The 23,747-nt window shown below is 45.5% G+C and overlaps 1 protein-coding gene across 4 annotated transcripts in view; it reads right to left on the minus strand.

Annotated features, from left to right (window-relative positions):
* The window catches only part of gpsm1b (G protein signaling modulator 1b), a 298,729-nt gene that overhangs the window by 175,683 nt on the left and 99,299 nt on the right, over positions 1-23,747 (minus strand). For all 4 annotated transcript variants that reach the window (XM_078226261.1, XM_078226258.1, XM_078226259.1 and 1 more), the window contains 2 exons: positions 14,218-14,439; positions 11,298-11,433 (listed from right to left, as the gene is read on the minus strand). In XM_078226261.1, the coding sequence (XP_078082387.1) occupies positions 11,298-11,433; positions 14,218-14,439 (358 nt within the window). The remainder of the gene's footprint in view (positions 1-11,297; positions 11,434-14,217; positions 14,440-23,747) is intronic.

Raw genomic sequence — 23,747 nt, forward strand, 5'->3', positions numbered from 1 at the left:
GTTTCATTTTTGCCGTGAGCAGAACACAGCACAGCTCTGATACATTCAAGCTTTATCCCAATGTGCATCTGTTCTCATGTGCCATGTCTAAATAAATTAACCCACAACGTGTTTACACAGTCCCTTACCAATGATTGGTGATAGTGGCACAGTGGTCAGCACTGCTGCCTCGCAGCACCAGGGATCCAGGTTCAATTCCCGGCCTGGGTCACTGTCTATGTGGAGTCTGCACATTCTCCCCCCCGTCTGCGTGGATTTCCTCCGGATGCTCCGGTTGCTTCCCACACACCAAAGATTTGCAGGTTAAGTGGATTGGCCATGCTAAAATTGCCCCTCAGTGTCAGGGGGGCGAGCAGGGTAAATACATGGGATTATGGGGATAGGACCTGGGTGGGATTGTTGCTGGTGCAGGCTCGATGGGCTGAATGGCCTGCTTCTAGGGATTCTATGATATCAATGTAAAAATATGATCCTTCCACATTGGCAATTACAATACAGCTTTAATACACTTGGTAATAACCCCAGCCATTCATGCACCCCCCCTCCCCACACACCGACAAAGTTACCAGAACATAAGCAGCAAAAATGTTTAGTTAAAAAAAGTTTGGACTGGGTTCGCAATGAGAGGACTAAAGTGGTCAATGGACAGATCGGGAATCAGTAATATTTAAAGCACAAATATTCTCAACAATGCTGAAGACGCGGCAATGGAATCCCTTTACCATTCATTTGTAGAAATGGACACAGACAAGTCTCCCCAGTGATTTTATGACAAGCATCAGTTAACTAAATTATACATGTCGCCAAGCCATAGAAAGCAAGAGGTTTATCACACTCATGCCTACAAATTACATCATTAATTAATTGCTATGAATGCGATAGACAATTATGTTGTACAAGTTAACTCTTTCACCGCAATTCATCGAGCTACTTCAGCAGATGGCGTTCCTCAGAGAACAAGCTCAAAGACAAGGTCGAGATTTATTAGTCACCGAGCACAGTCTGGCCGGGTGGAAGACAAGAGAAAAAGCAATCCTTACAATGTGAAACAAACAGAAATTGCAAGAAACATGCAGCAAATCAGTCTGATGGGCAAAAATAAAGTGAAGACCATTTGTCAGAAAGGGTTCTGAAGACTGTGGAGGAACAGAGAGATCTTGGGGTCCATATCCACAGATCTCTAAAGGTTGCCACTCAAGTGGATAAAGCTGTGAAGAAGGCCTGTAGTGTGTTAGCTTTTATTAACAGGGGGTTGCAGTTTAAGAGCCGTGGGGTTATGCTGCAACTGTGCAGGACCTTGGTGAGACCACATTTGGAATATTGTGTGCAGTTCTGGTCACCTCACTATAGGAAGGATGTGGAAGCGCTGGAAGGAGTGCAGAGGAGATTTACCAGGATGCTGCCTGGTTTGGAGGGTAGGTCATATGAGGAAAGGTTGAGGGAGCTAGGGCTATTCTCTCTGGAGCGGAGGAGGCTGAGGGGAGACTTAATAGAGGTGTATAAAATGATGAAGGGGATAGATAGAGTGAACGTTCAAAGACTATTTCCTCGGGTGGATGGAGCTATTACAAGGGGGCATAACTATAGGGTTCGTGGTGGGAGATACAGGACGGATATCAGAGGTAGGTTCTTTACGCAGAGAGTGGTTGGGGTGTGGAATGGACTGCCTGCAGTGATAGTGGAGTCAGACACTTTAGAAACATTTAAGCGGTTATTGGACAGGCACATGGAGCACACCAGGATGATAGGGAGTGGGATAGCTTGATCTTGGTTTCAGATAAAGCTCGGCACAACATCGTGGGCCGAAGGGCCTGTTCTGTGCTGTACTGTTCTATGTTCTATGTCAATGTTTTAAATTAACCAAACGTTTGCATTGATAACATGCTTCTGAGTGCAATAGAATAACCCACAGTTTGTCACATGATATCATAAAGTCCCTGCAGTACAGAAGGAGGCCATTCAGCCCATTGAGACTAAACTGACAACAATCGCACCCAGTGAGAGTGTTATAGAACAAACTTTGACACTCAGCCGCATGAGAAGATACTTGGGAAAGTAAGGTAGGTTTTAAGTAGCAACTTAAAAGGAAAGGGAACTCAGGCATTGCGGACGTTAGGGCCTAAGCAGCTGAACGGGAGGCAGTGGTATAGTGATGTTGTCTCTGGACTCGTAATCCAGAGAGCCAGGATAACGCTCTGGGGACCTGGGTTTGGCAGATGGTGGAACTTGAATTCACAATAAAAATTTAGAATTGAAAGACCATGAAGCCACTGTCAATTGTTGTGAAAACCCAAATGGTTCACTTATATGGGGTGGCACAGTGGTTAGCACTGCTACTTCTCAGCACCAGGGACCGGGTTCGATTCCCAGATTGGGTCACCCTCTGTGTGGAGTTTGCATGTTCGCCCCATGTCTGCGCGGGTTTCCTCCGGGTGCTCCGGTTTCCTCCCACAGTCTGAAAGATGTGCTCGTTAGGGTGCATTGACCCGAACAGACGCTCGAGTGTGGCGACTAGGGGAATTTCACAGTAACTTCATTGCAGTGTTAATGTAAGCCTTACTTGTGACACTAATAAATTAGCTTTTCCTCTTTATATCCTTTAGGGAAGGAAACCTGCCGTCCTTACCTGGTCTGGTCGACATGTGACTCCAGATCCACAGCAATGTGATTGAATCTTAATGCCCCCAGGGATGGGCAATGAATGCTGGCCCAGCCGGCGACACCCATGTCCCATGAATGAATAAAATAAAACAATGCTGCAGCAACAAAAAGCGGGTTTATGCAGGGAGCTAGAACTGGAGCACTATAGAGATTTCAGAGGGTTGTTGGGCTGGAGGACATTACAGGGATAGGAGAAGCAAAAACCACACAAAGGTTTGGAAACATGAATTTTAAAATCAAGGCGTTGCGGGACCTGCAGCCAAAGTTGGTCAGTGAGCATAGTTGAAGAGATCTGTTCCACATGAGGATACAGGCAGCTGAGCATTGGAACAGTCAAGTTAGAGATAGCACAGCCAGGAGTACGGGTTCCAGCAGCCGCTGAGCGGAGACAGAGATGGAAACCGAGTAACGTTATGGAAGTGAAGGCTGGCAGTCTTGGCAGTGAAGAGGAATGCGAGAGGAAATTGCACTGCAAGCGTTGGGTCGGTTTAGACTATTTCTTTCAATTGCATTATAATGAATATACATGATGAGAGCAGTTAAAACAAATGTTACTTACAATCATCAGCCATTGGTGGCAAATTATGCTCACGGCACAATTCATGATAGCTGATGCACTTAACAAATTGGCTGAAGGTGAAGGATGTGTGAGTTTCCTCCGGGTGCTCCAGTTTCCTCCCACAGTCCAAAGATGTGCGGGTTAAGTGGATTGGCCATGCTAAATTGTCTCTTAATGTTCCAAGATGTGCAGCTTAGATGGATTAGCCATGGGAAATATGTGGGGTTACGGGGATAAGAGCATAGGTAAGATATCTGTCAGACTCAATGGGCTGAATGGTCTCTTCTGTACTGTAAGCATTCTGTGATAAATGTCGCAACTTCTCAAATACTTGGGCAATTACAGACCACAGCACTATCTCAGACCTCCCAAAGTTGGTGAAAGAGCTTTCAACAGCTTAGGGCGGCACGGTGGCACAATGGTTAGCACTGCTGCCTCACAGGGTCAGGGACGCAGGTTCAATTCCTGGCTTGGGTCACTTTGTGCGGAGTTTGCACGTTCTTCCCATGCCTGCATGGGTTTCCTCCGGGTGCTCTGGTTTCCTCCCACAGTCCGAAAGACATGCTGGTTAGGGTGCATTGGCCATGCTAAATTCTCCCTCAGTGTACCCGAACAGGCGCCGGAGTGTGGCGACTAGGGGATTTTCACAGTAACTTCATTGCAGTGTTAACTTAAGCCTACTTGTGACACCAATAAATAAACTTTAAACTCAATTCCCCGAATTCCTCCTTACACATTTCCACATCTCTTAACATTTCTAAATTGATCATTTCAACCCAGCTCCCGTGTCATGCCTCCTACCTCTCCTTTCACGCTTTGGATCTGTCCCCTCACTTATCTGTACGATATGCTTGCCTTCTTTGGCCGGGTCATTGAGTTTAAAAATTGGCGAGTCATGTTGCAGCTTTATAGAACCTTAGTTAGGCTGCACTTGGGATATAGTGTTCAATTCTGGTCGCCACATTACCAGAAGGATGTGAAGGCTTTAGAGAGGGTACAGAAAAGATTGACCAGGATGTTGCCTGGCATGGAGGGCATTAGCTATGAGAAGAGGTTGGAGAAACTTGGTTTGTTCTCACTGGAATGACAGAGGTTGAGGGGCAACCTGAAAGAAGTCTACAAGATTATGATGGGCATGGACAGAGTGGATGGTCAGAAGCTCTGGTGGAAGAGTCAATTACAAGGGGGCATAGGTTTAAGGTGCGAGGGGCAAGGTTTAACAGAGATGTAAGAAACAAGTTTTTTTTTTTTTACACAGAGTGCCTGGAACTCGCTGCCGGGGAAGTTAGTGGAAGAAAGGTACAATAGTGACTTTTAAGGGGCATCTTGACAAATACATGAATAGGATGGGAATAGAAGGATATGGTGCCTGGAAGGGTAGGGGGTTTTAGTTGAGTCGGGCAGCATGGTCAGTGTGGGCTTGGAGGGTTGAAGGGCCTGTTCCTGTACTATAATTTTCTTGTTCGATCTCCATCCTGAGCCTATCCTGAGTCTATCCAATGTGCTATTTAAATACAACTAGTTATTGTTTTCAGAATGCAGCAGCTGCCATCCGAAAGCTCAATATCTCGCCCACAGATGCTGACTAGTGTCAACTCCCTGCATTATGCTGGTAGCTAAATTTGACACTAATGGCTGATGATTGGATATTGGTTATTGGATAGGCACATGGAGCACACTAAAATGATAGCGAGTGGGATAGCTTGATCTTGGTTTCGGATAAAGCTCGGCACAACATCGAGGGCCGAAGGGCCTGTACTGTGCTGTACTGTTCTATGTTCTATGATTGTAAGTAACATTTGTTTAACTGCTCTCATTATCTGTATTCATTAAAATGCAGTTGAACCAAATAAAGTCTAAACCGACCCAAGCGCTTGATGTACACAATTCCCTCTCGCGTTCCCCTCCACTGCCAACTTCCACTTCCGTACCGCTACCCGTTTCTATCTCTGCCTCCGCTGATTGAACAGTTAAGTTAATGGTGGATCATTCAGTACACCTCGGTAGCTAAAGAGATCTCGCACTTTGTTTCGCAAGACTGACACATTCCTTCAGTTATACCACGCTGCAACTAATTGCACTAAAGAATTCTATTATTCCTGCTGACCAGAAAGCCACAAGGGTTTGTGTGGTGGCGCAGTTCCAGCGATCTGGCAACTGATTCACAAGTGTGCACTCATCCATGGTACACTCATCAGATTGAGACTAAACACTGGAAAATCTCTGGACAATAAAAAGTCTGATACCATCCGCCTCTTGGGCTTAGTCGTGAAAAGAGAGTGGTCGTCATCGGATTGTGGCTCTGAATTAAGCCTTCTGTAACAAATCAAAGGAGGATTCCACCTTCTGGAAGCAACCAAATTAAAATGTGACGGTACAATATCGCCACTGATTAGGAAAGTACACAACAGACTTTGCTGTATGACTTACCCAACTGTAAGGAACTGCAGATAAGATCACGTTTAATTTGAACGCAATGTCGCTCAGTGGTAATGGATCTTGTACATAATACAGTCCAAAAATGTGCTGGTTAGATGGATTGACCGTTCTAAATTCATAGAATCCCTCCAGTGCAGAAGAGATCATTCAGCCCTCTGGGTCTGCACCGATTCTTTGACAAAGTATCTCACCCAGGCCGCAAATGCCTTGCAATGAATTGAGCATGTTTTAAAGAGTCATCACTTTTGTAATGCTTTTGCCAATTTGCACATAGCAAACTCTCTCAGGCCTCAATGTGGTCATGAGCAGATGATATGTTTATAGTCTTGTTGGTAGAGGGGTAAATATTCTAAAGCTTATTTATTAGTCACAAGTAAGGCTTACATTAACATTGCAATGAAGTTACTGTGAAATTCCCCTAGTCGCCACATTCCGGCGTCTGTTTGGATCAATGCGCCTAACCAGCATGTCTTTCAGAATGTGGGTGGAAACCGGAGCTAATTACTAAAAAGACAGATTCAGGACATGAAGACTTTGTCATCCAAGGCATTTGTTGTCACGTGGGATGTAGAAACCTATAAAATTCTGACAGGACGAGACGGGGTAGATGCAAGAAGTGCAAGGAGTGATCAGGGAGATCACTCCCTGATGGCGGGAGTGTCCAGAACCAAGGGCCACAGTCTGAGGGTATAGGGTAGATGGTTTGGGACAGAGATAAGGAAAGATTGCTTCACCCAGAGAGTGGAATTCACTGCCACACAAAGTAGTTGAGGCCAAAACACTGAATGTTTTCAAGAGGCAGTTAGATATAACACTTAAGGCAAAGGGGATCAAAGGATATTGTGTGCGCGCGATTGCAGAGGAGAGTTGATTGGATGGACTTCACGTGGCCTTGCCCACGAAAGGAATTGGTGCTATTTGATGCCTAATTACTGTCAAGTGACTGGACCTGATGAAGAGCTGAATGCGCTACATGCTGTTGCTGATATTGCTTTGCAGCAGCCAGCCAAACATGCAGTACATAACCAACATGGTGAAACTTTGGCTTTCAAACCCCCAACCAAAACAAGCAATGGTGCGGCACAGCGGTTAGCACTGTTGCCTCACAGCACCAGGGACCCGGGTTCAATTCCCACCTTGGGTGACTGTCTGTGTGGAGGTTGCACGTTCTCCCCGTGTCTGCGTGGGTTTCCTCTGAGGTGCTCTGGTTTCCTCCCACAGTCCAAAGATGTGCGGGTTAGGCTGATTGCCCATGCTAAATTGTCTTAGTGTAAGGGGGATTAGCAGAGTAAATGTGTGGGGTTACGGGAGTAGAGCCTGGGTGAGAGTGTGGTTGGTACAGACATGATGGGCCGAATGGCCTCCTTCTGTACTATGGTAACTCTATGATGGCGGTCTGAGGGTTTTACAATGGCCTCCTTCTGCTCCCATCACTAGTGAAACCGAGATCAGTAATTGGGAATGGTGAGCTTACCAGCGTTAAATGCAGAGGAAATAAAAACAAAGGCGAAAAGAATGAATAACGCCATAGCAACCCACAGAACATCCTCCGTACCAGCTACATGAACGATTCACAGGGTTAGCAAGATCAAACAGGACGGTTGAAACCTCCAGCTTTGTTCAACGGAAGGAACTTCAATGCATCAGTCAGTCGTCTCTTCCTCTGCCAATCGCTTCACCACGACGTTTTAATGTTTACCTTAGCTATCAGGAAAGTCTGATCTTTAAACATTTGCGAGCCATGTTTGTTTGAAGTAATTAAAAATATTTACAGATCTTATTGCATTATCGCCTTCAGTTTTTCTCCGACGATGCTCGTTAGCTGGAGCAAAAGCAAAATGACAAATGGTCGAGGGAAGTAGACTCACCTGTTTCATTTTGAATTGATAAATATCCATTTTCCTCATCTGACTGGAATTAAAACTGAAGATTTATATACTCCAGTACATTTACCAGCATGAGGACATGTCCATGAGGTCCCTCATAGAATCATAGAAACCCTACAGTGCAGGAGGCGGCCATTCAGCCCATCGAGTCTGCACTGACCACAATCCCACCTAGGCCCTATCCCCATAACCCCACATATTTACCCCGCATCCCAGGACACTAAGTGGCAATTTAGCATGGCTAATGCACCGAACCCGCACAGCTTGGACTTTGGGAGGAAACCGGAGGAAACCCACGCAGAACGGGGGAGAACATGCAAACTCCACACAGATAGTAACCCAAGCTGGGAATCGAACCCAGATCCCTGCAGCTGTGAGGCAGCAGTGCTAACCACTGTGCGTCCGTGCCGTCCACGGTAGGCTCATCCAGAAGATTAAGATGCATGGGATCCACGGTGGCTTGGCCGCTTGGATTCAGAATTGGTTTGCCCATAGAAGTCAGAGAGTAGTGGTGGAAGGGTGGTTTTCTAGCTGGAGGCCCATGACTAGTGGTGTTCCGCAGGGACCCGTGCATAGAAACAGAAAATGAACTGGGACCTCTGATGTTTGTGATATGTATATATATATATATATATATAAAAGACTTGGATGAAAATGTAGATCAGTGGGTTAGCAAGTTTGCAAGTTAGAATTGTAGATAGTGCAGAAGGTTGTGAAAGAATACAGCGAGACATAGATAAGTTGCAGATATGGGGGGAGAAATGGCAGATGGAGTTTAAGGCGGGCAAGTGTGAGATGCTGCACTTTGGGACATCAAATGTGAAGGGTAAGTATACAGTTAATGACAGGACCCTGAACGGCACTGATGTACAGAGAGATCTTGTGGTTCAAGTCCACAGCTCCCTGAAAGTTGCCACACAAGTAGATAGGGTGATAAAGGCGGCGCATGGCATGCTTGCCTTCATTGGTTGGGGCATTGAGTACAAGAGTCAGGATGCCATGTTGCAGCTTTATGAAACCTTGATTATGCCACACTTAGAATATTGTGTTCAATCCTGTCGCCACATTACAGGAAGGATGTAGAGGCTTTGAAGAGGGTGCAGAAGAGGTTCACCAGGATGCTACCTGGATTAGAGGGTATGAGCTATAAGGACAAACTAGGGTTGTTTTCTCTGGAGCGGCGGAGGCTGAGGGGAGACCTGATAGAAGTCTATAAAATTGAGAGGCACAGATAGGGTTGACAGTCAGAAGCTTTTCCCCCAGAGTTGAAATGTCTAATACTCGGGGGCATGCACTTGGGCAAGTTCAAAGGAGATGTGAGGGGCAAGCTTTTTACACAGAGTGTCTGGAACATGCTGCCAGGGTGCGAGTCTTTTCAGGTAATCGAGTCTCTCCACTCACACTATATGTACCTGTAAAGACTTGATTTCTTGAAGAGACTCGCATTCCAACCTTTTTCTTGCAATTGTGTCTTTGCCTATATATGCTGTGCTTGATGAAGGATCAGCGCTCCGAAAGCTCGTGGTTCCAAATAAAACTGTCAGACTTGAATCTGATGTTGTGAGACTTCTTACTACATGTAGGAAATACACAGCTTCTGCCAATGCGCACATATGCATAATCCCCAATTCTGGAGCAGAATGTTCCCTGATTCTTCCAAGCAGAGTTGTTGTCAGCCATGCCTAAGTGTTGAACCTGTTTCCAGAGAGCCCCTAACACAGTACAAAATCAGGGGCAGAACCTCAGGACAATGAGGTTATTCTGGGAAGCCAGTTGGTGAATCATGATACTGAAGCCAATCTTTACTCAGTCTTATTTGACTTAGGGTTAAACTTTACAAGCAAACATCTCCTAACTGAACCTTACCATAGTTTCATAGAATCATCGGACCCTACAGTGCAGAAAGAGGCCATTTGGCCCATCGAGTCTGCACTGATAACAATCCCACTCAGGCCCTATCCTTGTAACCGCACGTAATCCCCCTGACACGAAGGGGAAATCCCACCCAGACCTGTTTCCTGCAACCCCAAGTATTTACCTCGCTAATCCCCCTAACCTACACATCTTTGGACACTAAGGGGCAATTTAGCATGTCCAATCCACCTAACCCGCACACTTTTGGAGTGTGGCAGGAAACCGGAGGAAACCCACACAGACATGGGGAGAACGTGCAAACTACACGCAGACAGTGACCCGAGGCCTGAATTGAACCTGGGTCCCTGGCGCTGAGGTAGCAGTGCTAATCACTGTGCCACCGTGCCGCTCTATGTATTTAAGTGAAACCTCAGTTAATACCCTCCATCTGCACATAATTCAACACAATTGATGTACAATTTATCAAAGGCACTTTGTTAAATTATAGCTCTATGTATCCACAAGGTGCATTGCACATAGCCTATCCAATGCTGCGGCAATTTTGAAATAAACAAGATTCAGTTCCCCGCCTTGCACAACAATACCATCTAATGTTAGAAACTGAAGACTTGCAAGTCTTTCAAACTAATTCTGGATTACTCATTTCACCTTTACTGTTGGCTAATGAGCCAAGTCATTTACAGTAAACAGAACACTATTTCTAATCCTGCAAATGTTTTTGGACATGCTAATCTCTGAAGGTGTCATACTTGGCTCATAATCTTGCCTTGGCATCGGAAGGTTTTTGGTTCAAGTCCCACTCCAGAGACTTCAATTCATAAGCCAGGTCAACACTTGAGCGAGTGCTGCACTGTTTGATGAGACATTAAAACAGAGACCCCCATCTGTCCTCTCAAGATGGCTTAAAGGATCCCAGGGCAGTGGAAGTTTTTCTAATGTATTGGCCAACATCTACCCCTCAATTAGTTTCACCCAAATAGATTTCCTGGTCATTGATTTCACTGCTCATTGTGATAGCTTGCTGTGCAGAAACGGCCACACGTGTCCCGACATTAGAACAGCAACAACACTTCAATTTTACTTCAACAGTTGTAAAGTGCGTTGGGACATCCGGAGATCCATGAAAGGTGGAACAGAAATTGAAGTTATTTATTTTAAAGTTGAAAACCAAACTTCCTCTCTGCATATTTTGCCCCATTTCCTCGCCACTTTCTCAGGATTAATGCTCTTGCTGCTCACTCTTCAAAGTGTTGATTCTGTCCAGCCCAACATCAACTATACTTTCAGGAATCCTCCTCTTCTCCCAGGCCATTGAGCTATTCCAAAAATAAAACTGAATTTCTTGGGAACTTAGGAGCTGGAGTAAGCCATTTTTATGAAGCAATGGGTATTAAGGGTTACGGAACACGAGTAGACACGGATGAGCCACCAATTTATTGGATGATGGATCAGATTAGAAGGGCTGAATGGTATGGCCTGCTTTTCTTGCCAATGGTAATCATATTGTGAAACACACTCTGCTTTACTTGACAAGCACACACAGAAAGACACTGTGGCCACCATTGGTTGTCTTCTGAAGGCAGTCAGAGTCCTTGCGATAAGGAGGGTAGCAGTGGAAACAGCAGCTAGAGCTAACATTTATTTGGGAAGGTGAATTATTCCTGGACCATGTTGCAAAGTTGCTATCAATGAGGAGCGATAAGGATTGCAACATGCTGAGCATGTGGAACACATGACCCAAAACTGCATTAAACCATATATTTACCCATGACTATCAAGGCCTTTAAGTCAATCTGATGAGTCAACCATTAAGAGGATGCAAGTTAACTTCGGAAAAAAGACAAAACCCGTTTGCTCCATTTCAATATCAAGTTTACCTTATCGTTCTGTTCTCGCGAGATGTCCAAGTGCCTTTGACAGCAAGCAATTGCTTCGTCATAGCTTCCGAGTACCTTCAATGTATTTCCGAGGTTGCCACTGGCTTTTGCCTCGCCAATCCGATCCCCAATAGTCCTTTAGAGAGAGAAAGATCAATTCTTGATGGCTTTCTTGTTGGAACTTAAACATGTGCAATGAATCTTTTACAAATTAGACAGCATATATTTACATGCACTGCAAAAACCTACCAACACCAGGCCTGGACTCCAATGGTTTGGTATCCTGAGGTTAGATGCTATGAAATGGCAGCACAAGATATTCCTCCAAAGCTTGCCATGAATCTATGCAGTGACCTGTATATGACTGACACCTTAAGGTGTCTTTTGTTTTTGCAAAATTATTATTTTACATGTTGTAAAAACTTTCAGAGGAAAGGGACATCTTTGTCCAGCATTCACAGTAGTAGATACATCACTCTGTCCCGGAGATGGAATCATAGAACAGCACAGCGCAGAATGAGGCCATTCAGCCCATCAAATCTGCTCTGCCTCTATTGAATACCAACTTCGTTAGTCGCTGTCCCCGTCCTTGTCTCGTATCAATGCAATATTTCAAGTAATTACCCAATTCCCTTTTGAAGGTTACTAATGAATATGTTTTCACCACCCAACTAAACTGTGCATTCCAAATGCTAACCACGTATGATGCAAATATGTTTTCGTCATGTCACCTCTGGTTCTTTGGTCAGTCACCCTAAACCCGTACCCTCTGGTTACCCACCCTTCAGCCACTGGAGACATTTAGTCTTTATTTACTCTTTCTAAACCCTTCATTTTTTAAAAATAAAAACACCTCTGGAATCTGGAAAGCACTGCCTGGGAAGGTAGTCAAGGCCAGAAACCTTACAACCATTAAAAAATATTTGGGTGAGCATTTGAAATATCATAATATTCAAGGATATGGGACAAGTGCAGGAAAATGGGATTAGCACGCCTTTCGCGGTAGTTATTGTTGGTGCAGACTCGATGGGCTGAAGGGCATTTTCGGCGAAGACTCTATGACGATGACTGTTGTGGAGTTTGCACATTCTCCGTGTCTGCGTGGGTTTCCTCCAATTCCCTCCCACAGTCCAAAGATGTGCGAGTTAGATAGATTGGCTATACTTGCCCCTTAGTGTCCCACGATGTGTAGGTTAGAAGATTAGCGGGGTAAATACTTGGAGTTATGGGGAAATGTCTGGGTGGGATTGCTCCTTGTCAGGGGATTACGTGGGGTTACAAGGATAGGGCCTGGGTGGGATCGTTGTCGGTGCAGACTCGATGGGCTGAATGGCCACCATCTGCACTGTAGGGATTCTATGGCTATCAAAACTTCTCTTGGTCTTCTTTGCTCGAAGGAGAACAACTCCAGCTTCTCCAGCTTATCTAGGCAAATATCATCATCATCCCTGGAATCATTCTTGTAAATCTCTTCTGCACCCTCGCTAATAACCTTCATGTCATTGCTAAAATGTGGCACACAATACTCCCTGGGACTGAGCTAGTGTGTTATGTGCGTCTACTCTAATTTCCTGGTTTCTGAACTCAACGCCTCTCCATATGAGGCCCTTCTCGAGAGCAATTAGGGATGGGCAATAATTGCTGACCTGGTCAACATTGCTCACTTCCCAACAACGAATTGGGAAAAAAATCTTTTATTAACTGCTTTCAAAGGTTTGTGCACAAATACCTCCAGGTCTCTCTCTTCTGGCTGCCACTTTGAACTATTTAGCTTGCATCATCGCTCTCCTTATTCTCCCATCTCACTTTTTCCTGTGTTGAATTCCATCTGCCTCGTGTTCACCCATTTCATCCACTTGCCTACAACCCTCTTGTGCAATTACAGCCCCGGCAGCACTCAATCCCCGAGAGAGTGAGAGAGAGAGAGAGAGTGGCCTCTCTGCTCTGTGTCTGCGAGGTTAAGGGCTCCTCATCTCACCAAACCCACTGGTGCCTCGCACTGGCCAGGGTACACTGATGCTGCACTGGACGTGGGGACGGAGAAGAAGCATCAGTGATCTCAACTCGGTTCAAGTTCCAGAGGGAGCAATTTAGCAACAGGCCAGTTCTGTGCTTAAACTTGTAAAAGGAACTCAGTGCATGGTCAACAGCTGTCCCCGCTATAGAAATTGCATGCGTTTGTCCTTCCAGAGTACCACATGTGAATTTTACCACAAGTTATTTAAGTCTCTCACTAAGTGCCCTTTTTTTTGGGTATGATGTGGGTGTGGCACGGTGGCTAGCATTGCTGCCTCACAGCGCCAGGGGCCCGGGTTCGATTCCTGGCTCGGATCGCTGTCTGTGTAGAGTTTGCACATTCTCCCCGTGAATGCGTAGGTTTCCTCCGGGTGCTCCGGTTTCCTCCCACCCTCCAAAAGGTGTGCGGGTTAGGTGGATTGGCCACGCTAAATTGCCCCTTAGTGACAGGGGGATTAGGGGAGGGTAAATGCATGGGGTTACGGGGATAGGGCCTGGGTGGGATTGTGGTCGGTGCAGACTTGATGGGCTGAATGGCCTCCTTCTGCACTGCAGGATGCCATGACCAATGATAATTTGTACATGTTTTACTGTAATCACTAAACTCGATGCCCAGATTGTGTGCGCGCAATATTTACATCAATGCAATATAATTTTTCCCAACAGGAAAAAACATATGGATCTACAAAATAGGTTTTACATTATTGTTACTGCATCCTTGCTGTAACTGTCCTGCTTGGCTTGTGCACAAATCCCTAATTAGGGAAATGAAGAAATAAACAGACAGCTTTATCAACAGTCACCTTAACCCTAACTTCGAAAGACTACACGTCCTTGACATGTTGGCAGAGTCAGGTTACAAATAATTCTTTGGTGTTTGATTTTTAGCTTGCGCTCAGCTCACCTGGCCAGGGTGAGGTCATGTCGATGGTATTCCAGAGCTTTGGAAAACTCCTTCAGGTAAAAGTAGGCATTGCCCAGCTGACTGTAGATGGCGCTCAAAGTCTTCAAGTCCTCCGTCCCAACCTGCACAGCCGCCTCGAAGAATGCCACTCCGGCCTTGAAATCTCCAGCTTTGCACAGTCGCTCCCCTTCGAGGGCCAGCTCAAGGCACGATGCCTCCATTCTATTCATCAAAAAAAGATATACGTACGTGTTACAAACTCATTCGTTACACATGAATTTCTATCAAGTTGGTCACAGTGCTAAAAGTCACTCTGCCCCTCTCCTTGGTAACTGTCCACAGCTGAACCAGACTTTTGCATCTACACTCTGAAAGCTAGACTCAAGAGCTGAAGGCAATCAAGTTTGACTTAAGACATTAGCTCAAATAAAGGAAGACTGAATCAGGAAAACTGTACATTAGGAGATATACAATACAGAGGTGCTCAATTTATCGCCAAGATGAATTTCTAATCACATATCTGCTCCATCTTTAAGGTTATCTACTTCCACCTCTATAACATGGGGCAGCACGGTGGCATAGTGGTTAGCATTGTTGCCTCATAGCGCCAGGGGCCTGGGTTTGATTCCGGCCTTGGGCCACTGCCTGTGTGGAGTCTGCACGTTCTCCCTGTTTCTGCGTGGGGTTTCCTCTGGGTGCTCTGGTTTCCTCCCACATTCCAAAGATGTGTGGGTTAGGTTGATTGGCGAGGCTAAATTGCCCCTGAGTGTCAGGGGTGCTAGCAGGTAAATAGGTGGGGTTGTGGTGGGTGTGGCCTGGGTGGGATGGTGGTCGGTGCAGACCAGATGGGCCAAATGGCCTCCTCCGCACTGTAGGGATTCTATGAATATATTTATCTCTGCCTCAGCTCATCTGTTGCCTAGACCCTCACCCATGCCTTTATCTCGAGACTTGACTACTCCGACATTCGCCTGGCCGGCCTCCCATTTTCCACATTCCCCAAATGTGAACTCATCCAAAGCTCTGCTGCCCAAATACTATTTCAGACAATTTGTGTACAGTAGCAAGCTCTTGCATGTGCGAAGCAACACAATAAAAACGCAGCAAGATGCTTCATAGGAGCATTGAACATGGAGCCACATAAGGAAATAGCAAGATAGATGTAGGGAGGAGATTCTACAACAGTGCTAAAGAAATGCACAGGTATATTTTAATCTCAACTTTAATTAAGGAACTTAAGGCAAAACCTTTATAACGAGCATTAGGTCTTTAAACAAGCTCTGGGCAGCTCTATAGTTGCCATTTGGAACAACACCATATCCAGGTCACCAGCTTTTAGGCCAGGCACGGTGGCACAGTGGTTAGCACTGCTGCCTCACAGCGCCAGGGACCCGGGTTCAATTCCCTTGGGTCACTGTCTGTGTGGAGTCTGCACGTTCTCCCCGTGTGCTCCGGTTTCCTCCCACAGTCTGAAAGACATGCTGGTAAGGTGCACTGACCCGAACAGGCACCGGACTGTGGCGACTAGGGGAATTTCACAGTAACTTCATTGCAGTGTTAATGTAAGCCATACTTGTGACTAATAAATAAACTTTTTAAAAAACTTTTTATTTCACATTAACAAGAACCTTGAAGGAATTGTTACATGCAATCAATCACAGCTAGGGGGAGGGCACTGCAATTGACCTCAGAACCCTTCAATTAAAGAGATCATGGAATCTGGCTGGCGGGTGAGTCGGAGAGAAGGGGCGGAGTGGGGTACAGGTGGCAGGACTGATATCTCATGACTGTTCAATGCCAGTAAATAAATCCAAGTATCTGAGTTAGATTGAGGTTAGAAGCAAACCTGCAAGTCACTGAAAGCTAACATGCAGGTACAGCAAGCAATTAAGGTGGCAAACTGTAGAGTTAAGAACACAGCTGGTGGTAACCGCTGAGTTACTCCGAATCCCAGAACAGAAACTTGAAGCAACTGCCCTCAACTGCGTTTTGAGATTTGATGTATCAGGAAATGTTTGAAATCCAAAGAATTATGTTTGCGTGATGATTTTTAAAATAAATGTTTATTGAGCAATGAAGTAAACAGTAATAGAATACATTAAAAAGACCCTCAACTAAGACAATGGCTACAAACAGTGTCACTAACTTTACCTAGTTCCAAACAACCTTTATTTCACTCCCTCCAGAGCTAATTCGCCTGAACGTTCCACAACATCTTATAAAAAAGAATCTAAAAATCCAGTAATCGCTACCACACCAGGTAGTTATATCTCTTTGAGGTTTGTTTCTGACAGTCCAAAGATGGTAAGAAGTTTACCAACACCAGGTTAAAGTCCAACAGGTTTATTTGGTGGCAAAAGCCACACAAGCTTTCGGAGCCCCAAGCCCCTTCTTCAGGTGAGTGATGTCCAAAGATGTGCAGGTTAGGAACATTGGCCATGCTAAATTGCCCCTTAGTGTCCCAAGGTATGTAGGTTAGATGGATTAGCGGGATAAATATTTGTACTGTATTCTCTAGGAATCCCCACGAAAGGAAGAGAAAGCTGTGGTAAAAGTAATGCCTACGTTAGGGTAATTGTACCATATACTCTTGTTTGAAGAGCTCCAATATACTGCTAAAATATTTCACCTAGACAGGATCACAAAGTATTAAAAGCTTAACTGACCAATGACCTATATGCTCCTTTAGTGCAATAAAGCATGTCACAGTTTTACAGCACAGAAAGTAGCCCTTCGGCCCATCATGTCTGTACTGGCCATCAAGCACCTATCTTTACAAATTCCATTTTCCAGCCCTTGGTCCGTAGCTTTGCATGTTATGATGTTTCAGGTGCTCATCTAAATGCTTCTTAAATGTTGTCAAAGTCCTTGACTCTAGCACCCTTTCAGGCAGAGAGTTCCAGATTCCCACCACCCTCTGGATGATTTTCCTCAAATCCCCTCTGAATCTCCTGCCCCTTACCTTAAATCTGTGCCCCCTGGTTAATGACCCCTCTACAATGGTCTGGGGCACTTCACAGGTGCATTATGAAACAAAGTACGACACTGAGTCACAAAAGGAGATATTAGGCCAAATGATGAAAAGCTTGGTCAAAGAAGTAGGTTTTAAGGAGCATCTTAAAGGAGGATAATGAGGCAGACAGTCAGAGAGGTGTCGAGAGGATGTAGTTTCGAGCCCAAATAACTGAAGGCGTGGTGGACTAATTGAAAGCAGGGGTGCTCAAGAGGCCAGATGAGTGCAGAAAAGTGGCAAAGTCACTATTACTCTTCAAAAATACAATAAACCTTAAGAAATCATGGGTCCTGTTAACTTACTCTGCACGAAAACATCCAAGCACAATTGCTGGCCAAAACCTCACTCGACATGGTGTCAGTACAATACTCCCAACAATGAAAGACTAATTATCTGGTGGATGCCAATCCAATCCTTTCTTTACAGACACCATCTCACAATCAGTCAACTGGTCTGATTCCAATCAGTGTAACACCAACTCCTGTTGTCAGCCATGACTTGGTCGGCTTACCCAAGGCACAAGATTGTGGGTTCAAACCCCACACTCGGAAACTGGAACGCAGAAGTCTAGACTAATGCTCAAGAGCTCAGTACCAAGGAAGAGCTGCCTTGTTGCAGCACGCGTCTTTCAGATGATTCTTTTCGAAGCCAAAGGGCCAGTCTGTTCTCTCAGGTGAGCATGCAGCATCCAAGGCACTATTTCATACAAGTGCAGACGAGCTCTCCACACTGTCCTAACCAAGACTTATCCCTCAATCAACATCACACAAAAACAGAATATCTGGTCATTGTCATTTCAGGTGCTCTTATAAATGCTTTTTGGGTGTTAGACCATAAGATACAGAAGAAGTTAGACCATTCTGCCCATCGAATCTGCTCCAACGTTCGATCATGGCTGATATGATTCTCAACCCCATTCTCCTGCCTTTTCCCTGTAACCTTTGATCCCCTTACCAATCAAGAACCTATCTATCTCTGTCTTAAATACATTCAATGACCCGGTCTCCACAGCCTTCTGTGGCAATGAATTCCAGATTCACCACCCTCTGGCTGAAGATATTCCTCCTCATCTCCATTCTAAACGGCCCTTTACTCTGAGGCTGTGCCCTCGGATTCTAGTTTCTACTATTAATGATTTGATTTATTGTCACACGTATTTAATATACCATCTACTAATATATACTATATTAGTATTAGAGAAAGAGGTGAGAGTGTGTGTGCGCGCATGTGAGAGAGGTGAGAGTGTGTGTGAATGAGAGAAAGAGGGAGGTGTGTGTGTGAGAGAGCTAAGAGGGTGTGTGGGTGAGAGAGAAGCAGGCGCTAACAGAGGTGTGTGTGTGAGTGAGAGGGAGAGTGAGTGAGAGAGTGAGAGAGGGAGAGTGAGTGAGAGAGGGAGAGTGAGTGAGTGAGTGAGTGAGTGAGGGAGAGAGGGAGAGAGGGAGAGAGGGAGAGAGGGAGAGAGGGAGAGAGGGAGAGAGGGAGAGAGGGAGAGGGAGAGGGAGAGAGGGAGAGAGGGAGAGAGGGAGAGAGGGAGAGTGAGTGAGTGTGAGTGAGTGTGAGTGTGAGTGAGTGTGAGTGAGTGTGAGTGAGTGTGTGTGAGTGTGAGTGAGTGAGTGTGAGTGAGTGAGTGTGAGTGAGTGTGAGTGAGTGTGAGTGAGTGAGTGTGAGTGAGTGAGTGTGAGTGAGTGTGAGTGAGTGTGAGTGAGAGAGAGAGTGAGAGAGTGAGAGAGTGAGAGAGTGAGAGAGAGAGAGAGTGAGAGAGAAAGTGAGAGAGAGAGAGAGTGAGAGAGAAAGTGAGAGAGAAAGTGAGAGAGAGAGTGAGAGAGAAAGTGAGAGAGAGAGGCAGGAGTGTGTGAGAGAGTGAGACATCAGAAACAGGCTCTGTAGCAACACCCCTCATTGAAAAATCTGTGAGCAAACGTAACAGCAAGGCTCCTCCCATTAAAAATGACAAAAAGGCAAGTGTGAAGTATTTGTTGAATAAGAGAACCTTTAATGATAATACATGGATAGCTAAAAGAAATAGAAAAGCTCTTTAACTGTGGTTTTTAATGTTTGTACCTATTTGTGCAAAAACAATCAATTTTCTGTGACCTGGCTCTGTTTCTCAGGTTCAGACAGTCAGCACTCTGGGGGGAGTCCAGAGCTGGAAAAGTTTGGGAAACCCTGAATTAACATGAGAGAAATTCCTGGAAGCAGACTTCAATAGAACCAGATGGATGCTGCAATGATGAATTATTGATGCTTATTGTATTTCAACGAACTGACTGCACATTAACAAGTCTGTCAGCCCAGGGGCACCATATCAGCTTAAATAATCCAATCAAACCTGTTCCTACCTCTCCAGCTAACCTCATCAACATATTTCTATCTCACTCAAGCACTTCGTGGTTTCCCCTTCTGCTACTTACGTCAAGTCCTCCATATCGTGATGAATCCCCCATTCCGGATAAAGAAGCTTCTCTAGAATTCTTTCCCAATTCACCAGTGACTCTTTGCTGATGAGTTTTGGAATCCACCATAATTTCTCTGAGGTTCTTTCATAGAATCCCTTTGATTTCAATTATTGTCGTGTGTATTAACACAGTGAAAAGTATTGCTTCTTGCACGCTATACAAAGCATACCGTTCATAGAGGAGGAGAGCCGAGGCCTAGGCCCACGGAGTTTGGTAGGAATAATGGTGTTGAGGTGAACTCCCTGCAATGCAGAAAGAGGCCGTTCGGCCCATCGGGTCTGCACCAGCTCTCCAAAAAGAGCATCTTACCTTGGCCCACATTCCCATCCTAACCCTATTCCTGTAACCCCACACATTACCATGGCTAATCCTCACACACCTCTGTCACGCCTGCCTCTTTCTCTCTCTCTCTCACACACACGCAGACACGCACTCCCACCTTTCGCTCTCTCTTTCTCACACACACACACACTCCCACCTCTCTCTCTCGCACACTTGCCCACCTTTTTTTCTTGCACACGCACACTCTCATCTCTCTTTCTCTCTCTCGACACTAAGTAGCAATTTAGCATGGTCAATCCACCTAATCTACACATCATTGAACTGTGGAGGAAACTGGAGCACCCAGAGGAAACCCACACAAACACGGGGAGAACATGCAAACTCCACACAGTCACCCAAGGCCAGAATTGAACCTGAGTCGCTGGCGCTGTGAGGCGGCAGTGCTGACCACTGTGCCACCCGATAGGATATGTCTTTCCATTGTAGTTTCTCTTCAAACCGAAGTCAATGGTCCATATTTTGGAGAAATCGGATCCTTTTCTGGTCAGGAACATCCAAAGTTCCTGACCAGTTTCTAGGGGTGGCACGGTAGCACAGTGGTTAGCACTGCTGCTTCACAGCTCAAGGGACCTGGGTTCGATTCCCGGCTCGGGTCACTGCCTGTGTGGAGTTTGCACATTCTCCTCGTGTCTGCGTGGGTTTCCTCCGGGTGCTCCGGTTTCCTCCCACAGTCCAAAGATGTGCGGGTTAGGTTGATTGGCCATACTAAAATTGCCCCTTAGTGTCCTGAGATGCATAGGTTAGAGGGATTAGTGGGTAAAATGTGTAGGGATATGGGGGTAGGGCCTGGGTGAGATTGTGGTCAGTGCAGACTCGATGGGCCGAATGGCCTCTTTCTGCACTGTAGGGTTTCTATGATCTATGATTCTATGAAAGTGGACAGGCAGCAAAAGACCATCAGGTCCAGTTGGGATCTGTGAATGATTTGCCTCATCTGGACCAGGAGCAGAGTCACGAGAAGGCCTTCGAACTTCCTCCCCCTGCCCCAACCGCTGGGTACCAACTGGCCAAATTCACACTAAACTCCGCACTAAATCCCAGGAGCTTTCGGGGTGGTTATTGAACTGCACAGTGCAAGCTGCAGGGGTCAAAACACAATATGATAACAGGTCATGAACGTTGCAGAGTTGTTTTCCCCTGATATAGTTGCCACTTTGCACACTTGGCACAAGTCCACTGACATCAAAGAAAAGTAACACACGGCACTGCAAATGTCCCTTCCTCGAATTCACAATTGTACACGCGAACATCCAGTTGTCTAGGAAATTCCCAATTCCACTGAATTAAGGCTGCTTGCTCTCAGCTATGGCTGAATGCACTCTATTGGTTTCAGTGCTCACTGTATATGTTCTATAGTGCAATCATACAGAATGATAGAGTATATGACCGAAAACAAGACATGACCTGGAGGAACACTGAGGCGTACGAGTGCAGATCAGATAAGATGGCTGCACTGAACTTCTATTTCTCTGTGGGAAGAAATCATTAATTAGCATTCTCCATTAGACACATCTTGTAATCTAAAACATAGAAACAAAGAGGAGTAGGAGGCCATCGGCCCTTCGAGCCTGCTCCGCCATTCATTTTGATCATGGCTGATCATCAAATTCAATATCCTGATCCACCTTCCCCTCCCATATCCCTTGATCCCTTTAGCCCCAAGAGCTATATCCAATTTCTCCTTAAAATAACATAACTACTTTCTGTGGTAGTGAATCCCACAGATTCACCACTCTCTGGTGAAGAAATTTTTCCTCACCTCAGTCCTAAAAGATTTTCTCAAACTATGACCCCTAGTTCTGGACTCCCCCATCGGGAACATTCTTTCTGAATCTACCCTGTCTAACCCTGTTAGAATTTTACAGATTTCCATGAGATCCCCTCTCACTCTTCTAAACTCCAGTGAATAGAATCCTAACCAATTTAGTCTCTCATGTGACAGACCTGTCATCCCATGAATCAACCTGGTAAACCTTCGCTGCACTGCCTCTATGGCAAGCACATCCTTATGTGGAGATGCCGGCGTTGGACTGGGGTAAACACAGTAAGAAGTCTCACAACACCAGGTTAAAGTCCAACAGGTTTATTTGGTAGCAAATACCATAAGCTTTCGGAGCGCTGCCACTTTGTCAGATGGGGCATCTGATGAAGGGGCAGCGCTCCGAAAGCTTATGGTATTTGCTACCAAATAAACCTGTTGGACTTTAACCTGGTGTTGTGAGACTTCTTACAAGGACATCCTTACTCAGACAAGGACACCAAACTGCACACAATACTCCAGATGTGGCCTCACCAACACCCTATACAATTGCAGTAAAACATCTCTATTCCTATACTCAAATGTTCTTGCTAAGAAGGGCATAATATCATTTGCCTTTTTTACTGCCTGCTGTCCCTCCACACTTACTTTGAGTGGCTGATGCACAAGGACACCAAGGTCTCGCTGAGTTTCTCTCTCAATTTACACCCATTCAAATTATAATCTGCCTCCCTGTTTTTGCTACCTAAGTGGCTGAACCTCACATTTATCCGCATTATACTGCATCTGCCATGCAAATGCCCACACACATAGCCTGTCAAAATCACACTGAAGCATCTATGCATCCTCCTCACAACTCATCCTCCCACCCAACTCTGTATCATCTGCAAATTTGGAGATATTACATTTAGTTCTCTCTTCCAAATCATTAAATATATAATGTGAACTGTTGGGGTCCTTGCACAGATCCCTGCAGTACCCAACTAGTCACTGACCACTGATTGGAAAAAGACCTGTTTATGCCAACTCTTGGCTTCCTATCCTAACCAGCATGTAAATAATATTAATGGAAAATTGAGATGTCAGCTGATCGCCCAAAGTGCTTCAAAAAGTAAAAATTAACCTGCAAGATGGGCCCAAATTGACGCCCATCAAACTCAATCCAGCCCCACCTACCGTCACTAAATTCCCCCTTCCCTCCGCCCGCCGGGCTCATCAGCCAACACCGTATACAACAATGCCAACAAAGTCTTAGCATCATTTAGAGAATGTGCTATTCTCTAAAATAACACATCAAAAGCAGAAAGAGAAAGACCACAAAGTAGCCTCCAGTCCTCGCCTTTGTGACTCTGCACATTACTGACAGCTGCAAAGTGTTAAGCTTCCTGACTGTTTCAGTTGCTGCATTTTGAGATTGTTTCTTATTACTGGGCTGGTTGGAGGTCTTAAATAAAGCTGAGAAATTAGGCTGCAATTCCAAACAAAAACCTTCACAGGATTAAATAAAACATTTGAGGGGGAATACTATAGTGCAAGTACTTTCTATACAGGATGCAGCACGGTGGCACAATGGTTAGCACTGAGGCATCACAGCAAGAGGGGTCCGGGTTCAGTTCCGGCCTTGGGAAGTTTGCACGTTCTCCCCGTGTCTGTGCGAGTTTCCTCCGGGTGCTCCGGATTCCTCCCACACTCCAAAGATGTGCAGGTTGGGTGGATTGGCCATGTTATATTTCCCCATCGTGTCCAAATGTGTAGGTCAGGGGGATTAGCCATGGTAAATGTGTGGGGTCACAAGGATAGGGTGGGGGAAAGGAGCTGGGTAAGATGCTCTGTCAGAGAGTCAATGTAGAATCGATAGGCCACATGGCCTCCTTCTGCACTGTAGAGACTCTATGGACTGACAACCTGCCAGAAACATCTTTCAATTGACCCCTCCCACCCCATGTCAGCTGACCCCTCC

The sequence above is a fragment of the Mustelus asterias genome, chromosome 13, assembly GCF_964213995.1.
Source record: "Mustelus asterias chromosome 13, sMusAst1.hap1.1, whole genome shotgun sequence".
NCBI lineage: Eukaryota > Metazoa > Chordata > Chondrichthyes > Carcharhiniformes > Triakidae > Mustelus > Mustelus asterias.